The 18462-nt window shown below is 35.5% G+C and overlaps 1 protein-coding gene across 2 annotated transcripts in view; it reads right to left on the reverse strand.

The window, feature by feature from the left end:
* Window positions 1–226: 226 nt before the first annotated feature.
* LOC134355520 (mitogen-activated protein kinase 14) overlaps window positions 227–18462 on the reverse strand; it is a 47454-nt gene continuing 29218 nt past the window's right edge. The window contains exons 7-12 of one of the 2 annotated variants that reach the window (XM_063065516.1): window positions 15871–15985; window positions 13446–13517; window positions 7967–8046; window positions 4668–4746; window positions 3221–3394; window positions 227–1076 (exon numbers count right to left, since the gene is read on the reverse strand). In XM_063065516.1, coding sequence (XP_062921586.1) covers window positions 1003–1076; window positions 3221–3394; window positions 4668–4746; window positions 7967–8046; window positions 13446–13517; window positions 15871–15985 — 594 coding nt within the window. In that variant the 3' untranslated portion in view covers window positions 227–1002. Of the gene's footprint in view, window positions 1077–3220; window positions 3395–4667; window positions 4747–7966; window positions 8047–8621; window positions 8702–13445; window positions 13518–15870; window positions 15986–18462 lie in introns of both variants that reach the window. The other variant, XM_063065515.1, reaches the window with a different exon arrangement.

Consider the following 18462-nt stretch of genomic DNA (forward strand, 5'->3'; position numbering starts at 1 on the left):
TTCAGTTTTCTCCATGAGGTAGGCCTGTGATACTTTGAATTCTTGATGTCCAGAATGGTCTTGCAATAATTAAAAAATACATTAAAAAAGACAACATACCTTTGGTTAGCCCTGTAGAAGTCACTGTGACCAAGCACACCACCATCTTAACACAAGTAGTCTTGAAGGAAACATTTTTATCAACTTCCCAGACATAATATACACTTAATTTTGAAAAAGCATTTGAATTTATTTCAGAATAGTTTATTGTATGGTCTCACTACAATATCACACTTTGTAAGTCACATCCAATTACAATGAAGAACTCTAGAGGTACATAGAACAACTGGAGTAATTATGAAAATATTTTTCATATACATCTACCTAACCTTGCACAAGAGTGAAGTATATTAATACAAATATGTATATTTACCTATACCTTTGAATTTCTGCCACAACATTCCCATTCCAAATCCCTTATAAACAGTGAAAACATGCACTCTTAGTTAGTAGTAGTATTGCTGAACAGTCAAGTAGGTTTTAAAATTGAAATCACAATAAAAACAATTGCTTCTTTTATGCTGTAAACAGCAAATACATCTATAAATTAATGTACATCCCATCTGTACTTTATATAAAAGTAACAATTACTGCTTGCATGTTTTTTTTAGGTGTGGGTGACTTTTGTACAGATAATTAAACATTTAAAATAGTATGCATTTCTAAAAATAAGGCATACAAATACACAGAAGTTTACCAGTTCGAATGAGTGCTTGCAAAAGTTCTTGTTAGCAAACAGTTCACAGTGGATGATAATGGCAATATACAAAAAGCTGGCAATTGTCCAGGATTTAGCAAAACATGCGGGATGTAGAATAATTGTTACGAAAGTTTCATTTTGCCCTCACCCATAAAATCTGCCATCAAGACCATGATAGGCACTTGATAATATTGGAAAGGACCATCAGTCGAACTGGTTAAGTCCTCACAGTGATGCGATACAAATATGGGAGTAAAAGGTTTTCATGATTCCAATTCCATACTTTCAGAGACTAGCTCTGGTGGCACAAAGCTCATTACTTCTTCATGGGTTAGTCCTGAAAAGAAAAGAACTACAGTTTAGATACCTTGTGCAATTTTATTAAGCACAAACAAAAACACAGAATAAAACCATGTCACAATGAAGATTCAGATGCTGTATGATCCAATTAAGCAAACATTAGTGTAAAATGCACACTAGCCACTCAGGGGAGTTTATGTCTCATACTACTCTTTAACAAAAGACATTCAGTGTTGGACATTTCCAGCACTTGTTTATCTAGTTTTATGCATATAAAAGGAAACCAGCCTCCAGTGAAGTAACCATTGTAGGGAGGGGCTGTGTTTGAGCTGTAAATGCTGTGGTTGCCTGTCTACATATCAATTTAAGAAAGGAATCAGTTCTTATCTGAACTAAATTAATCAAATTGTCTTACATTCTATACTCAGCACATCACAACTTTCTCATAGGTAATAAGAGATGAAGTTTAAATGCTGGCTATGAAGTGATTGAAATATCCGGTAAATTAATGGAAATACTTCTCTAATGGGGAGGAAAGCAACAATTTTATCTTGATTAGCAAATCTACTCTCAGGATGACCACCCACAAGATAGCTCTAGTGAAAAATCCTGCACACTTCAGATTTTGTATGTGGTCAAGAATTTGATAGTGTACATTAGAGTTTTGAAAGAGACAGCAGATGTTCTAATTATGATCTACGAATTTTTGTAAACTGTGGGATTGACCCTATGGATTGGAGAGCAACAGAAGTGACTCCACCATATAAAGGAGAGAGAAAACAGGGACTACGGAACTCTTAGTCTGAAACAGTAGTGAGAATAATGATGGGACCTATTATAAAGATTACACTTTTAGAATGCCTAGAAAATATGACTGAGCAGTCACCATGGATATGGGAAAGGAAATTTATGCATGACTAATCCACTGCAGCACTTTAAGGATATTGGCAGTGAAATAAATAAGAACCAATTAATCTTACGTATCTGGATTTTTGGAAGGCTTTCAATAAAGGAAACATTAAATTACAATACAGTTTGAGCACTATTCAGGAGCAAGATATATTATGCATCAAGAATTATTTTTTGGGCAGAGTGAAAACAAAAGGATCCTTCTCGGGTTGGCAAGCTGTGACAAGTGGGGTGTAACAGGAACTAGTGTTATTCACAATCTTTTTCAATGATTTGGCTAAGGGGACGAAATTTATTTCCAAGATTACTGGATGATACCAAACTATGAGGGATTATGAGTTTGGAAGATAGTGTAGGTTTTGAATGGATATGACGAGTTGAATGAGTGGGGGTGAACACAGCTGATCAAATACAAAATGGAATTTCTTTTTAAATGGCAAGAGACTGGGTAGTACGAGTCAGAGTGAAATCATATCAAAAGGAGACAATTTTTCCCCACAGTGTCTGTACCAATAACCAGGAACTCACTCACACTAACCTTATACTGATCTTTTTTATTTTCCTCACCTTCCCATCATCACCCCCAGGTTCCGCCACTCACCAACTACTAGGAGCATATTACAGTGGCAATCTAACTTGCAAACAAGCAAATTTTTGGAATGTGGTGAGAAACTAGGGCACTCGGAGGAAACCCAAGTGGGCACAGAAAGGATGTGCAGGTTCCACGCAGGTAGCACTGGAGGTCAGGATTGAACCTGGGAGTCTTGAAATAGGGGTCAAAATCTTGAACAGCCTATCCCTTATTCTAAGACTAGGAGGCAGAAAAAGTTCATTATTCAGGATAGTGAATTTCAACCCTTACAGGCTGAAGAGATTTAAATCGTTTTGAATTAACTCAATAAGGATAGATTTCTGGATATTACGAGATTTAAGATATACAGGGATGGTACAAGAAAGTGACACTGATGTGGAACTTCAGCCATGAGCTTGTATGACAGAACAAGATCACTGGGCCAGATGCCTCATTCTGCTTTTATCACTTAATATCATGTTCACTGATCAAAAAGGTGGGTTTTGTATTCATGGATGCAGTCAATCATGTAACAGAATGTTCCCAATTCAAACCAAAGCCAGATTCAAATTGCTTAACTTGAAGTGAAAATTTTATTATCTCAGCAGTGCTCACAATGAAGGAATAAGAGTGACAATACTGCTACAAACTGTTGACCTTCAAGCAGTTTTTTCCAGAAATATAAAAATAGTTACACTTACTTTTCCATTCTTCTATTTCAAGCTCCCTGCTTTCAAAAGACTGGTCATAAGGATCTGCTTCCGGCTCATCATCTGGGTCATGATACTGAGAGAAATAAGAATGAGCCAAGGCTTCTGCTGCTGTGATCCTCTTATCTGTGTCCAGCACAAGCATTTTCTCCAAAAGGTCAACAGCTACATAACACAATAAAAATGACTCGCATGAAACATTTGACAAAGATGCATTTGTAAAATTATATTATTATTCAGAAGCAAGCATTCATAGTCACACCATGTGAAATTTTCATGTCCATACAAGCTAAATATTAAGCAGGAAACACCATCTTCGTGAAATTATTTCTGCATGTTTCTTATCTCCTTAAACATGAAATATGTAGGTGAAAAAAATGCTGAATATAAATACTCTCCCAGTGGTTTCAGCAGCTAATGGTGGTTTACACTGTTAAGTGCTTAACCCATTAAATCAACAGTGGTTACAAGCAGCAAATATCGGTCCCCAAAAAAAAAACACACTGGGGTAGTTAAAGCAAAATTTATTGGTTGTGTTTAGTTCATGTGGTACAAGTAAAGGAGTATATTTACCATTATTTATCATTAAGCATCCCTTATCTAGTAACTACTTTTCATACAATTAAAACAAATATAATCCTGAACCTTAGTATTAGATCAATCACATTCTAATATTGCTATGCTACTTTTGGACAAATCGTTAAACTTGACTTATTTGAATTGCTACTTGATAATGCAGAGAGCTGAATTAACACTTCATGTCCTTGAATGTGCTGTCCAAGACAAAACGATCACTGAAGCAACTTTGGGAACATCAGCATTTCTGTTTTATTACAAATGCAGAATCTGAACGGCTGAATAAGTTTTCAGCACAGCTTTATAATTAACTCCAATGATTATGTGAAATAACTCCAGCCTTATGCCAGTATTGATATGGTGGTGTCATTATCAAGTGCCAACACCATTGTCAAGTGGTTGAAAACAGGTTTATATCTACAATCCTAACAGGAATAATTAGACCTCTTAGTCTACTTTTACACTTCCTCTCTACTACCTCTAACACAGAAATATTGCAGAAGAATTACTGCTGTATTATCATTAGAAACAAGTTGGCAAGGATAATTATAAAAATTCATCCTGACCATTTGCAACAAGAGAGAACTTAGCTACCTATCAAGATGTCCAGTGACAAATGCTATCAATATTCTGGGGCTTACAATACACCGGAAATTCAGCTGGATCAACATACTGTATACAGTTGCTGGGTCTAAATCCCTGAATTCTTCCCCGACATCACCATGCGATTATAATTAGAAAGATTTCAGCAGTTTAAGGTGGTTCCACAGACACCTTCTCCAGGAAATTAACAATGGGCAGTAAATGACAGCATTGCCCAGATCCCAAAAATATTTAAAAGTATGGATATTTAAAGAAGTACCTTGAGGATTAGCTCCAATGAATACATCTTCAAAGCACTGTTTTGGCATATGCTGTAATGACTGGATGTAGTTTCTCGCCTGTAGACAAAACATAAATAAATCTAGTAATCTAGGTTTCAATAATCTACTCCAGATCCTCGCTGTACACCTTCTTGAGTCTTTCACAGAGACATTCAAACCATGCATGGAGCATTAAACCATCAGGTAGATCAGTTTTGTGCTACACTCTTTGCAACAATCAAATATTTCTATTACAGGCAAAGTGATTAGTTCATGGTTATATCCCAAAATTCCTTAGAACTATCTGTGCTAGTCAGATCACAATGTCATCCATTTGGTTCTAAAGTTGTATAATGGATAAAACTCAAGAAATGGTACAATATTTATCAAGCTCACCATTTGGCCCAACTTGTCTCTAACCTTCCACATAATCTCCATTGCCCAGCACTTAATCAATGGCCCTCTATACTTCAGTTATTCAAGTGTTCAACTAGATTCAAATGCTTTCAGTGACTGAACTTCAAACTACTCTCAGGAAATGCATTGCAGGTGCTCACCACTCTCTGGGAAAAGATCCCAATTATATCCCCATTGAATCTCTTCCCCCTTAACTAAAAAAATCCTCTAATCTTATCTGTCTCTGATACAGCGGCAAGTTTCCTGCAGTGTGCCCTATCTACAAATCTCAATTTAGATAACTGAATTATGTCCTATCTTAACCTTTTCTACTCAAGGAAGAATAGACATAGTTTCTCTCATCTCTCCTCATAACTGAACTGCTCATCTGAAGGGGTTGGTGTTGGGTCCACTACTTTTCACACACTATATGTTTATGATATCGTTGACAGAATTGATGGCTTTGTGGCTGAGTTCGTGAATAAAACAAAGATAAAGTATTCCACAAAAGTCTTTTGCACATACATACACAGGAGGAGTGCCTAAGACTTTTGCACAGTACTGTATTCATCAACATGGAATGGAGAGTGAGTTTGTAAATCTGGCTGGAGTAAAGGATGTTGGGAGGGGCATGGGACAGGTGGCAGAGAAGTGTCAGGGCCGGAGGGTAGCACAGGTAAAAATACGCCCAGCCCTGAGACACCAGGCAAGGTCATTTGATTCCAAACAATTGGTTTATTCATTACAGAACGTCTCTCTGGTGCTTCCCGTTCCCTTTCCTCTTCCTCTCCCCTTCCCCAACCACAATACCCTTCTCTCTGCCCCCTTTGCACTGTCTACAATAGCCATGCATATCAGAATCAGGTTGATCACTCACATGTATTAAAATCTGTTTTTTTTTTGCAACAGTATAGAGCAAAACATTACATTACTACAGTGCTGTGCAAAAGTCTTAGGCACCTTAGCTATATACTGTAAATGTGCCCAAGACATTTGCACAGTACTGTAGACGGAGGGTAAGATAGTGTTAAGGGAAAAGGGAGACTGGAGGAGGACTTGGACAGATTAGGAGAATGGGCAAAGAAGCTGCAGATGGAATACAGTGTAGAGAAGTGTATGGTCATGTACTTTGGTAGAAAAAATAAAGGAGTAGACTTTACAGAACAGACAGCAAATTAAGGAATTGGAGGTGCAAAGGGATTTGGAAGTCATGATGCAGGATTCCCTAAATGTTAACTTGCAGTTAAGTCAGTAGGAGGAAGGCAAATGCAATGTTAGCTTTCATGAATATAGAAAGGATCTAACACTGAGGTTTCAAAAGGCATTGGTCAGAAAGAATAAGTGTGCTGGTATTGGAGAAGGTCCAGAGGAGGTTTACAAGAATGACCCCGGGAACGAAATGAATTAATGTACAGAGAGAGCTTGATGGCTCTGTGCCTGTACTTGCTGGAGTTTAGACGAATAAAGGACGGACCTCATTGAAATATACTGAATATTGAAAGGTCTAGATAGAATGGGTGAGGAGAGGATACTTCCAATGGTTTGACAGGCTAGGACCAGAGGACACAGCCTCAGAATAGAAGGGTATCCCTTTCAAAGAGGTGAGGTAGAATTTCTTTACTCAGAAGGTGGTGAATCTGTCAAATTCATTACCACAGATAGCAATGGATGCCATGTCACTGAGTATAGTTAAAGTGGAGACATACATTTTTGATTAGTACTGGCACAAAGGTTAAGAGAAGAAGGCAAGAGAATGGGGCTGAGAGAGAAAACAAATCAACTATGATCGAATGACTGAGCACATACGATGGCCTGAATGGTCCAATTCTGCTCCTGTGTCTTATGCCCTACTCCCAGGCAACATCCTGCTGGTCTCCCATCTCTAAATGAGGTTATTTTGGGAATAAAAATGTTTTAATGTTGCAGGTATAACATGCCACAACCTGTTCAGGAGTGCATTTTGCTTACTTTTGTCAGAATCACACAAAATTACTCAAGGTAATTACCAGAACATTTGATGTATTTGGTAGTCAGAGCAGCAGTTCAGTAAACAAGGTTGAACTTTCATACTATCCCAACTTCTTAATTTATAAGAAATCACAATAATTTAAGGATATTGACATCATATATGAATGTAAAGTTCATACAATTTTACTCCCTAGAATAGTTAAATTTACAAAGAACAATGACGAATAGCTAACTTCATTCACTCTTAGACATGCAGCATCTTTCCAAAAATAAATATTACCCTGAATGTTCAATTTCTGAATTGGGTTGTATGTTGAAGCATTTATACAAAATACTTTCTTGGTTAAATGATAAAACCTTTAAATGGTTTTAGAGAGTGGCCCTACACACTGACCAAGCTACACAAACAGAACTCAATAGCAATAAAATCTCAATTGCTAAAGAATAATAAAAGGGAAAATCAGCTCCTTCAAACTTCACTATTAGCTGTAAAGAAATGTATGATGACTTGACAGCCACCAAGAAAAACTTCCTCTCCAAAAGGCTCTGCATATCACATGGTTCAGAATCATATCTATTCATGTTCCCAATCTGCAAGAAACAAAAACAGCAATTTCATGCACCAAATTATTGATTGCAAGCCTAACCAACATTGTGGTGCATTTCCAGAAGATAGGTTAATAATGGAATACTACATGGGCCTTCAGAAACCTACGTGGATATGCTGACTCACAAACAATTTGTATATCAAATTTGGCATTTTGCCCATGGATTTACATGGAAACAGAAGACAATCATCCCAAACCAAAAATAACTGGCATCTGTTCACTGCTAAATTGACAACATTAGCTAAGAACTCCATTGATCCAAATATAGAGAATACATATTCATCAAAAATTCTCCCTGCACAGAGCTCATCAACAGCCTGTCTCACCTCATAGCCGGGCATCCTATTAATTAAGGATGCTGGAGGGGTTCCTGTCAATCTCATGATCTGTTGAAGCTGATTAATATCTTGAACGCCCAGGTCAAGGCGTTTATCCGTTTTTCAAAAGGATACTCAAGTTTGGAAAAAACTTTTCTCATCCACTTAAATAACAATTTTAGCAAAATTCATGTGCTACTGGTTCCTACATTAGAAAAGTATAATGTTGCATTGGAAAATAAAAGACACAACATGCAAGGGTGAGGGGTGAAGCAGTGATATCTGAGAAGCATGCCATGGTGTTAGATTTGTTAGTGTTAAATGGTTGTTACCATGCTTCTTTTAAAAATAAAAAAGCACTTCAAATATAATTACAAACAATATTTTGAATCAAATTTCATTTAATAAACTTGAATATTAACAGATATTTTTGTTAATTTTGGCTTGTTATGGAGCATGTTAAAACATTACCTACAAAACTATCGCTGTATTAACTAAAATCACCGTACCGACAAACAAAACACTTCTAAAAGTAAATCAAACAGTGCCAATTAACGTTGGTGAATCTGTGCTTTGGTAGTGTAATTTAAAGCACTGCAAGAAATCATTTATCAGGTGTGGTCAATAACTACCAGCAGAAAGTACAGGCAATGCATAAACTCACAGAATCAGATGATATTTTCATCAAAAGTTCTGGCCCTGGTGTTCCGACGAGTTGCATTATTAGCTTCAACTGATCAATATCTAACATCGTAACATAAAGGAAAACATAGGGGACAGGTTATAACAAAAACGGCCAATGTATTTTAGAGTTGTAACGATAATGGAATTCAGAGGAATCATGAGCCAATGGTCATGGATGATATCAGCTTATCCATATTTTGTTAGCGTTTGTAAGTTCTGATTTGCTTAAACTGTATTGGCAGGACTTATTCTTACCTTCTGCAGTCACTACTTAATTAAAAATATTGAATAGTTAACTTTAAAGAGCTCAGTTACTTCCAATTGTTTTTATTTATAAATTGTATTATGTGAAAATCAAATTACAGTACAACTTCATTCTGGACTTTCTGAAGCTTTCCTTGATGGTTTTTGTTTTGACAATAGCTTTCGTGCACTTACAATATAATACTGGAGTTATTTTAAAAAATGTTTAAAGGTATTTTGATCTGATTAGTGATAACAAGCTGCCCCTCTCCGTCTATGGAATTTTCTGGTTCTTCCAGTGCTTTACATTATTTGTGGAAATTTGGCTTTAAATCTTATTAATCAATGTTTTTCTTATTCATCCATATTATTAAAAATAATAGCCAATATGTGCAACCTTCACAGTATTTGCAGAATAAGGAACTGTTCCAGGTTAACATTATTTCCATATTACCGATACAACTCTAAACCAGAGGCAAAATAAAAGTATCCTGTTCAGACATTTTACTGTCTCAAATTTCTCTATTCCTTCCTACCTTCTGGAGACCTTTATGCTCTTGCAATAGCCACAACATGGATGATAGATTAATGCAAAAACCTACTGGAGAGTATGTGGTTATAGAACTACAGATATTACCAGTAATGGTCTTTTGTGAAATCCAATGTCAGTGACATGATTGAAATTTGTTAGTACTGAGCTCCAGCTCACCCAAACGAGATCAAAAGTCAGATTTCAGTTTACCTTTATTCAACTGAATTAAATTTATGAAATCAAAAATATAAATGCTTAAGATGTGAACTCCCAAATGTTTTAAGTATTCTATTAATGCTAAATGCACTTCAGTACATAAACAATTACATTTATTTTAAGAAATCTTCATGATTTGCAGATAAATCTTTTAACTGTTGTGGACCTTGGTATAAAAGCATTATTTACTTTGATTCTGCATCAGAAAAGGAATTGAAAGTGCACATTAGTGAAGCAGCCAGTTTACAATATTAATTATATCAAGGATTCAAGCCAATTTTTTTTATTGAGCATAGAAGCAGAGTGCAAGAGGTAGTTTAAAAAAAAATAATCACAAGAAGCTTCCCATACAAGGTTACAAATTAAAATAGAGCATCTGTGATGCAGAATAATTTCAAATCCCATTTGATTTGCTCAGGAAATTCAAATACTTGAATTGAAATTAGTTTTTATTTCATGCTAAGGAATTAATGTTTTCTTCAATTAAATGCTAGAATTATATCTCTTTAATCATCATTCAGGTGCTCATTCAAGTTGGCATACAGTTCTAGCAACGTGATTAACTCTCATATAACTTGCCCAATTATCCACTCTTTGGCAGTTTTAACATGCCTTCCTTTCAATTGTTAGTGTACTCAAAAGCAGTCTAAACTTTATCATCTAATTTCCATATACACTTACTAATAAAATCTGTTTAATACAGAACAGAAACCCCCAACTAGCACTCCACTTCCAACAAAATACAGCCTCGTTACTCAACATAGTGCCCTTATTGAGAACAGTTTGATCTGCGTGGACTGAAAACTGAGCATGGAATTGATTCAGCTCAACGGTTGTGTTGCCGGGTACTTCAATCTATTAAATTCATCAAGCTAGCTCAGCAATAGCTCAACTCAGTTAATATGGTTCTAGTTCTCAACATCTTAAAAAGGAATGCAATTATTCAAAATACCAAAAAATGAAGTTATTGGTGATTTTAATTTTACCATTTAATCTCAAAACTATATCCTGTCAAGTCCCTGCTTCATAAATTTTTAAAACTCAATTCAGCACTTCAATAATACTTTTAACATGAAAGTTTGATTATAGCTACATTCAAAAGTAGTATGTTCTTAATTTTCCTGTAGCTTAAGTATTATGAGTTCTAGCTAATTATTGAAATGCTTGTCTGTGCAGGATTAGGTTAGTAAAAATAAAATAAAGCATGAGTGAGAACAGATGGTAGTATGGCTCATGCAAATTTCAAATAATCATGGAGTTATAATATAGAGACACTTTCCTTTAGCAATTCTGTGACAACCACAAATGAAGCAGCAATTGCAAACTTCCTTCTGTGCAAAGTGAAAATTAAATCAAGAGCAAATATGCACTGGGAAAATAGGTTAATAGGAAGACATTCCAAAGCAACACAAAGCATAACTTCATGCATAAAGTGTTAACAAACCTATAAATGATTTTAAAATGAAAGGTCATATGAAAATTATTTCTATACAATTTTATCATACTAAAATTAGCAATCTTCATAAAAAGAATTACAGGTCAAAAATGCCTCAATTTTTTTCAATTGATAGGCAACTTATAGAACCAATCAAAAATCTAGATACATATTATGGTTAAACAATCCAATATATAGAAATATTATATCACAATATGAACAATTGTTAAACATAACTAATATGCAATGAACAATTTGTCTGCTTAGAAGTGTAGCTGTCTAATATAATACATAAAGACCATCAAACATAAAATACTAAACAACATGAAAGTTCAGAAAGTGTATAAGAGTTTTCATTATTACATAGTGGCCATAGAAGCTTAATTTTCCCCAACAGAAATTAGAACTAAAGTCATTTTACTGCACTTCAAAGTATACAAGGACTGGGGTAATCAGAAGGTAGCTACAAGAATTAAGACCCAATACAAAAGGACGATCTTGGAAATGAAGCTGGAGCTCCTTGGAAATTATTTGAAGTTTCACTATTAAACAAAATATAGTTTCATTAGGCAAATTTTTTTTTTTGATGAACTTGTCCAAGCTTAACTGGTCAGATTCTGAATTGGAGCAGAACCCTATACCATATAGAAGTTAAAAAAAAGTTCCATCTGAAGCAAACTGCATTGTTATATACATTAACAGAAACAGTATTTTTGGAACAGAAAACCATTAACAGCTAGTAATTATTATTACTTACTAAGAAATTCTGTGGCTTAACATTTTAAGAAATGTTACTGAATGGGGATCTGCATTTTGGAAACATCCAAGCAAAATTCAAATAATTTCAAGTAAGTACTTAAGCACCTTGCAGTGAGCAGCTCACAGCCTAGCAACACAAAGTAATTTCTGAAAATTTTCAAGCTACCAAATTGGACAAGTCCACAAAACAGCTTAAATGATTACATTCCCAGGTCACCCAGCTTTATTCAAAACTTTTATAAATTGAAAGCATTAGATCAAATGAATAAAATATTTTTATAAAAAGTAATGGCGTGTCCAATACTCCAAACAGCATTTTGAGTTTTTTCGTTTTGATAGTAGTAAAGTTTAAGGGTAATTTCTTCACAAAAAGTAACAATGCTATGCTACTCTTAACTAAAAGACAAGTTTTGAAATATGCTGCACACTAATTTTCAAAAGAGAGTTCAATAAAATGTTTGTGAAAGAATGCCAAAATGCTTTCAATGTTTTCATTGAGAACATACACCAAATTGCCAAATTACCATAATATTTTGAGAATAAGAACACCTTAGAAGTATGATCTGGAAAGAGAACAAGACAAAGTCTAACACTTTTGAAAACAGATTGAAGATACTTGGTTACAGTTCCTTAAGTCAGGGGTCCCCAACCTTTTTTTCCACTGCAGACCGGTTTAATATTGACAATATTCTTGCAGACCGGCCGACCCGGGGGGGAGGGGGGGGGGTGTTCAAGTTCAACAGTGCGTGATGACAGGGAATGAGGAAAGGTGCAGCTGACTCATATCGTTTCATATCGCCAAATCATCTCGCTTCCTCGCGGCCTGGTAGCACATGCTTTGCGGCCCGGTGGTTGGGGACCAATGCCTTAAGTGGCCAGACTCATGTTAGTGAGAACCAGATACCACAGATGGGACAGGTGATTTGAGTTCTGGATTAAGTTGAAATGAAGTACATCTGGCCAGGTGGCTCTCCAGCAAGACAATTACCAAAAGTATTTTGCATTTTTGACAAGTCAACATCAGTCTTGTACCCATGCTACGATGGGACAGGTGATTTGAGTTCTGGATTAAGTTGAAATGAAGTACATCTGGCCAGGTGGCTCTCCAGCAAGACAATTACCAAAAGTATTTTGCATTTTTGACAAGTCAACATCAGTCTTGTACCCATGCTACCTTGAAAAGGAATTTATACAATAAGTTTCGGCTGAATAGTTGCTAAAAGTCTAACAACAATTTAGTTTACTTTCCAAAACACATGTTTTAAAATAAATCTTACAACTGATAAACCCACCTCATGAGAATGTTTATGAAATAATACGAAATGAAAAAATCTGTTTTAAAATCAAAAAATTTGTATTCACACTGATGGATGCAGAGGAACACAAATCACTTCTCCTTAAAATAGGGTTTGATTACTGTGGTAATCTCAGCCAATGTAATATTTAAATAGTAATTGTTTTTGAAAATTGACCAATTTTCAATATATTGCACTTAACAAGACATAATAAAACAGTTTACTGAAGGTATAAATTTTACCTGAAACAAAACCTTCTACCTGCCCACATGCAAGAATGACAAGCAATTTTTCTTTTTTAAAAACTAATACAATGAAGGATACGGTCAGTGCCTGGAAATAAAGTCTTTCCTGTCAGTAGCTCTGCCATGATGCACCCAACGGACCAAATATCAACTGGAGGCAAAAGAGAACAGTGTTTTAATTTGATCACGTATAGATTCTGTGGACAAAAATCATTTTTACAATACTTAAAGCATTTATCATGTTCATTCCTCTGAGCTGAGGTGAGGTGTGGCGGGGGGGCGGGGGGGCGGAGGAGGTGGAAGGGGGCACTGCAGAACAGGTCAGTTGAAGTCAGCTAAATATAAACATAAGAATAAATATAAATACATTAGTGAAACAATTGAGATACCAAGAAGGATGGAAGCATAATCGACATTAAAAGTTCATGCCATATTCAGAGCATTCATTTAAATGTAAAGTCAACGATGTTAAATAGGCAAGTAAATCAGAAAGGATGTGATGGACCTTAACATGGGAAGCAAGGTGTAACAAGGCTATGAATAATTTAAATACTACATTTAGTATGCCTTTTTTGCCACCATATCTGCAAATTAATTTTAAGAATTGCACTGATATACAGATAAAAAATGAACAAATAGCCACAAGTCACAACTACAGATATGGTTAAACTACTCAGCAGAAATTTCAAGCTAATATATCCTCATAAAAGTTATAACACTGGAGAACAATTATTCAGAAAAAGATCATCTAAAAAATAAAACCTTTGCAAACTTCTTTTTAATAAAACTACTTACTATTACCACTAAGGATTAACTCTATTGAAAATCAAGTTTGTGAAATAACACTTAAAGTTTAAAAATAATCATAATACAATAGCAATGTGTATACATGTAAATAAAATGTGTATTATTTTTTCCATAATTTACATACGAGAAGTTTATACTTCAAATTCCTACAGGATTTCTGGGATACTGCCAGCAAAACTAATAGAAACCACTGCCTGCAGCCTATGACTACATGAAATTAATTCCTCTCCTTCACTTTTATTGAGCTATCAGACAAAAAAACACAGAAAATGCTGAGGAAACAACCACGTCAGACAGCATCTATAGAAATAAACAGTTGATATTTCAGTCCGAGACCCTTCAGAATCCTGATGAAGGATCTCAGCCCAAAACGTCGACTGTTTATTCATTTCCATAGATGCTGCCTGACCTGCTGAGTTCCTCCAGCATTTTGTGTGTGTTACAATAGATCTCCAGCATCTGCAGAATCTCGTGTTTAGACAAAGTAAAAAGCTAAAGAAAAGAGTGGTTTTCAGTTTTGTTTTTCAAGCAACCTGTTTTAACCAAATGGCTCATCCATGCAACCCAATAATGATAACTTGCTAACTAACCGTAAATCTATTTGTAGGCATTTAAACACTAAAAGTTTAGAGACATTAGTAAATAAAATTTCATTGTTACACAAGGAGGGGCAGGATGTGCAGTTTTCCAGCTTGTAGACAAATGCCCTCAGGCTTCTTTCACCTGTCTTTCTCCCCAGACCCCTGAGCTATTTGTTATCTAGGCTCCATGGGCCCCACACTGCTGCTCCTTTCCTGATCCATTTTGGTCACTCATTTGGTAACATCCCATAATGATGGCAGGGGGTGGGTGTTGGAGTGGGTAGCGATCATAACTTTGAAAACTACTCCCTTATTAGATTCCACAGATAATCTAAACAGAGTCAATTTTTAAGCTTTGTTATATTTTGCAATGTTTTTTTTCCAATTTTCAGTGTAGAGAAAGTTTAATCAAGGGCAAAAATTAATATACTTCAGTATTGAGCATATGTCAATGAGTCTGACAATCAAAATTAATTCGATAGTGAAGTTTTTTTTTAATTTACACAGAAGAAAACACTGTTGTAAGCTTTCAGGAATTGAGGAAGACTATCGAAAGGAACTAATGAAACAAATGCCAGTCAGCAAAATTTTATCAAAATATAGTCAGCACAAAATTTGTGAAATTATAGAACAAATTAATTTCTCAATGTTTAAAAATGCTTTCAATATTTTGCAACACAAGTCTGTGCATTTACACAACTTGTCAAGCTATTAGTTGATCAGCAAATAAAGTAGTTCCCAAATAATAAGGCTCTTGCAGCAAACAAGTATGTTTAAACACAAAGGAGAAAAATGGCAGTAACATGCTTGTTAAACATGTTTGAATGGTTTGGAAACAATAATTTTACAAAAATAATTAATCTTACAAGCAGACAAAAGACCCAATCCAACATGCCAACATAAACAGTAAGAATATTTTTCATCTTGAAAAAAGTGGCAATGTAGTTTCATACAACATAGAAGTAGGAAGTTGCATGCAATAACTAAGAAATTGTTTAATTCAATATCCTCTTCCCAAGTGAAAGAGGTAAATCGTGTCTACAATTAATATAAAGTTAACAGAAACTGTTCAGGAATTAAACCTAGGAAACAATTGCCTGGACTGTTGTACCCCACCTGTTTGATTGTAATGCATCCAATTTAGCATGATCTCCGGTGCTCTATACCATCTTGTGGCTACATATCCAGTCATTTCGTCATCAGTATGACGAGCCAATCCAAAGTCCAAAATCTATAATCATAAAATGATTATATTAGACAAGAATCATTTTCCTATGCCCTTTAAAGTAACAAAACTCTAAATTTGCAGGACAAAGGGAAAAATATCAATTACAAATAGCCTGTTCTGGAAATCAAAATAGCATCAGAAGATTAATCTTATGTCATTATATCAAACATAAAAATACCTTGGCATTACCAAGTAACTAACTGTAGTGCCAAAAGTCATCAGTAAGCAGATCTGCAGCAAAACGAATGAAGTTGGAGGATAATGATTAAAGTTGGATTATCAGTGAGCGCCATATGAAAAAGATTGGCCTACAATGCCTATAAAAAGAACTCATACGCTTGGAAGTTATATGTTTTATAACTTTGAATCACAGTGGATTTAATTTGGAGTTTTTGATACAGATCAACAGAAAAAGACTTTCGCGGCAAAGTGAAAATAGACCCCGACAAAGTGATCTAAATTAATTACAAATATAAAACGACAAAGAAATTGATTACCAAAGTTTCACCCCTCTTTAAGATGGCACACCAAAGCATCATTGGTGCAGCCAATTGGTTTTAGAAGTCACATAATTAGTTAAATAGAGATCTGTTTTTGGAGACCTGTGTGCAGTCAAGGTGTTTCAATTGATTGTAGTAAAAAAATACACCTGCATCTAGAAGGTCCAACTGCTGGTGAGTCAGAATCCTGACAAAAACTACACCATAAAAACAAAAGAACACACCAAGCAACTCCACAAAAAGGTCATTGTAAAGCACCAGTCGGGGGGATACAGGAAATTTCCAAGTCATTGAATATCCCTTGGAGTACAGTTAAGTCAATCATCAAGAAATGGAAAGAATATGGCACAGCTGTAAATCTGCATAAAAACTGACTAACTGCAAGAAGGGAACTAGAGAGGGAAGCCATTGAGAGACCTATGACAACTCTGGAGGAGTTACAAGCATCAGTAGCTGAGATGGGAGAGACTACACATACATCAACTGTTGCCCAGGTGCTTCAGTAGTCACCGGGTGCTTTATGGAAGTGGCAAAAAGAAAGCTGCTGTTGAAAAAAATTGCATGAAATCTCAGCTAGAATGCATGTGGGAGACTCTGAAGTCAGCTGGAAGAAGATGAAACCAAAATTGAGTTTTTTGACCATCAAACTAAATGCCAGGTTTGGTGCAAGCCAAACACCACACATCATCAAGAACACACCATCCCTACTATGAAACATGCTGTGACAGATATTTCACTGCAGCAGGCCCTGGAAGGCTTGTGAAGGTAGAGAGTAAAATGAATGCAGCAAAATACAGGGAAACCTTTGAGGTGAACCTGATGCAGTCTGCAAGGGAACTGCGACTTGGAAGAAGATTTGTTTTCTAGCAAGACAATGAGTAGAAGACAACCCAAGTATAAAGCCAAAGCTACATAAGAATGGCTTAAAAACAACAAAGTTAATGCCCTGCAATGGCCAAGTCAGAGCCCAGACCTCAATCCATTTGAGAATTTGTGGCTGGGGTTGAAAAGGGCTGCTTACTCAATCCGACAGAGCTTGAGTAGTCTTGTAACGAAGAACGGGGAAAAATTGCAGTGTTTAGATGTGCAAAGCTAATAGAGACGTATCCTCACAGACTCAAGGTTGCAATTGCGGCCAATAGTGCATCAACTAAATACTGACTTGAAAGGGGTGAATACTGATGCAATCAATTATTCTGTGTTTTATATTTGTAAATTAATTTAGATATGAGAGTCTTTTTCTGTTGATCAGTGTGAAATTAAATCCACTGTGATTCAATGCTCGGTTTGGTGCAATGAAATATGAAAACTTCCAAGGTTTGTGGGGGGGGGGGGATGAATACTTTTTATAGGCACTACAATATCATAAAAACAAAATGGATCTATTCTGCACCATTATCTATCAATACTTTTATAGAGAAAAAAAAATTAGTTGCTTACAAAGTTTTTATTTCACTTTCAAATGGTTACTTCAACATATCAGGCTAGAAAGGCTTCCTCCCAAATTTCCAAGCAGAGGTAGACATGATTAATTTAGAATGGCTTTGTGATTAGTGCAGATATCGTTGGCCAAAGGGCCTGTTCCTGTGTTGTGCTCTATAATGTTCTATTTTGCAATACAAACTTTTTGCATCATCATTTCCATTCAGAATTAAAGACCAGGTAATTTTAATCAGTAAAAGGCTTTAGGCATATTTACAAGTTCAAATCCTTTACCTTCTCATTGGAAAATATATTAATATTTATAATATTTCGATTTTGGTGAAGCTATTTTAAATAGTTAGCACCCCATGTAAAATCACTACATATGCTCCTATACCATGGCAGACAATTCTTCATATCCCCAAAACCAAAGGAGTTATTCTCAATTACTAGGTATCAAAGCAAATAAAGAAGAACATTTGTCAGATGACAAATATTGGCAGTATTATTAAACGAGGAGGGCAATATTAGGTTACAGAACAATACAACTCCGCAGAT

The sequence above is a fragment of the Mobula hypostoma genome, chromosome 13 (genome assembly GCF_963921235.1).
Source record: "Mobula hypostoma chromosome 13, sMobHyp1.1, whole genome shotgun sequence".
Classification (NCBI taxonomy): domain Eukaryota; kingdom Metazoa; phylum Chordata; class Chondrichthyes; order Myliobatiformes; family Myliobatidae; genus Mobula; species Mobula hypostoma.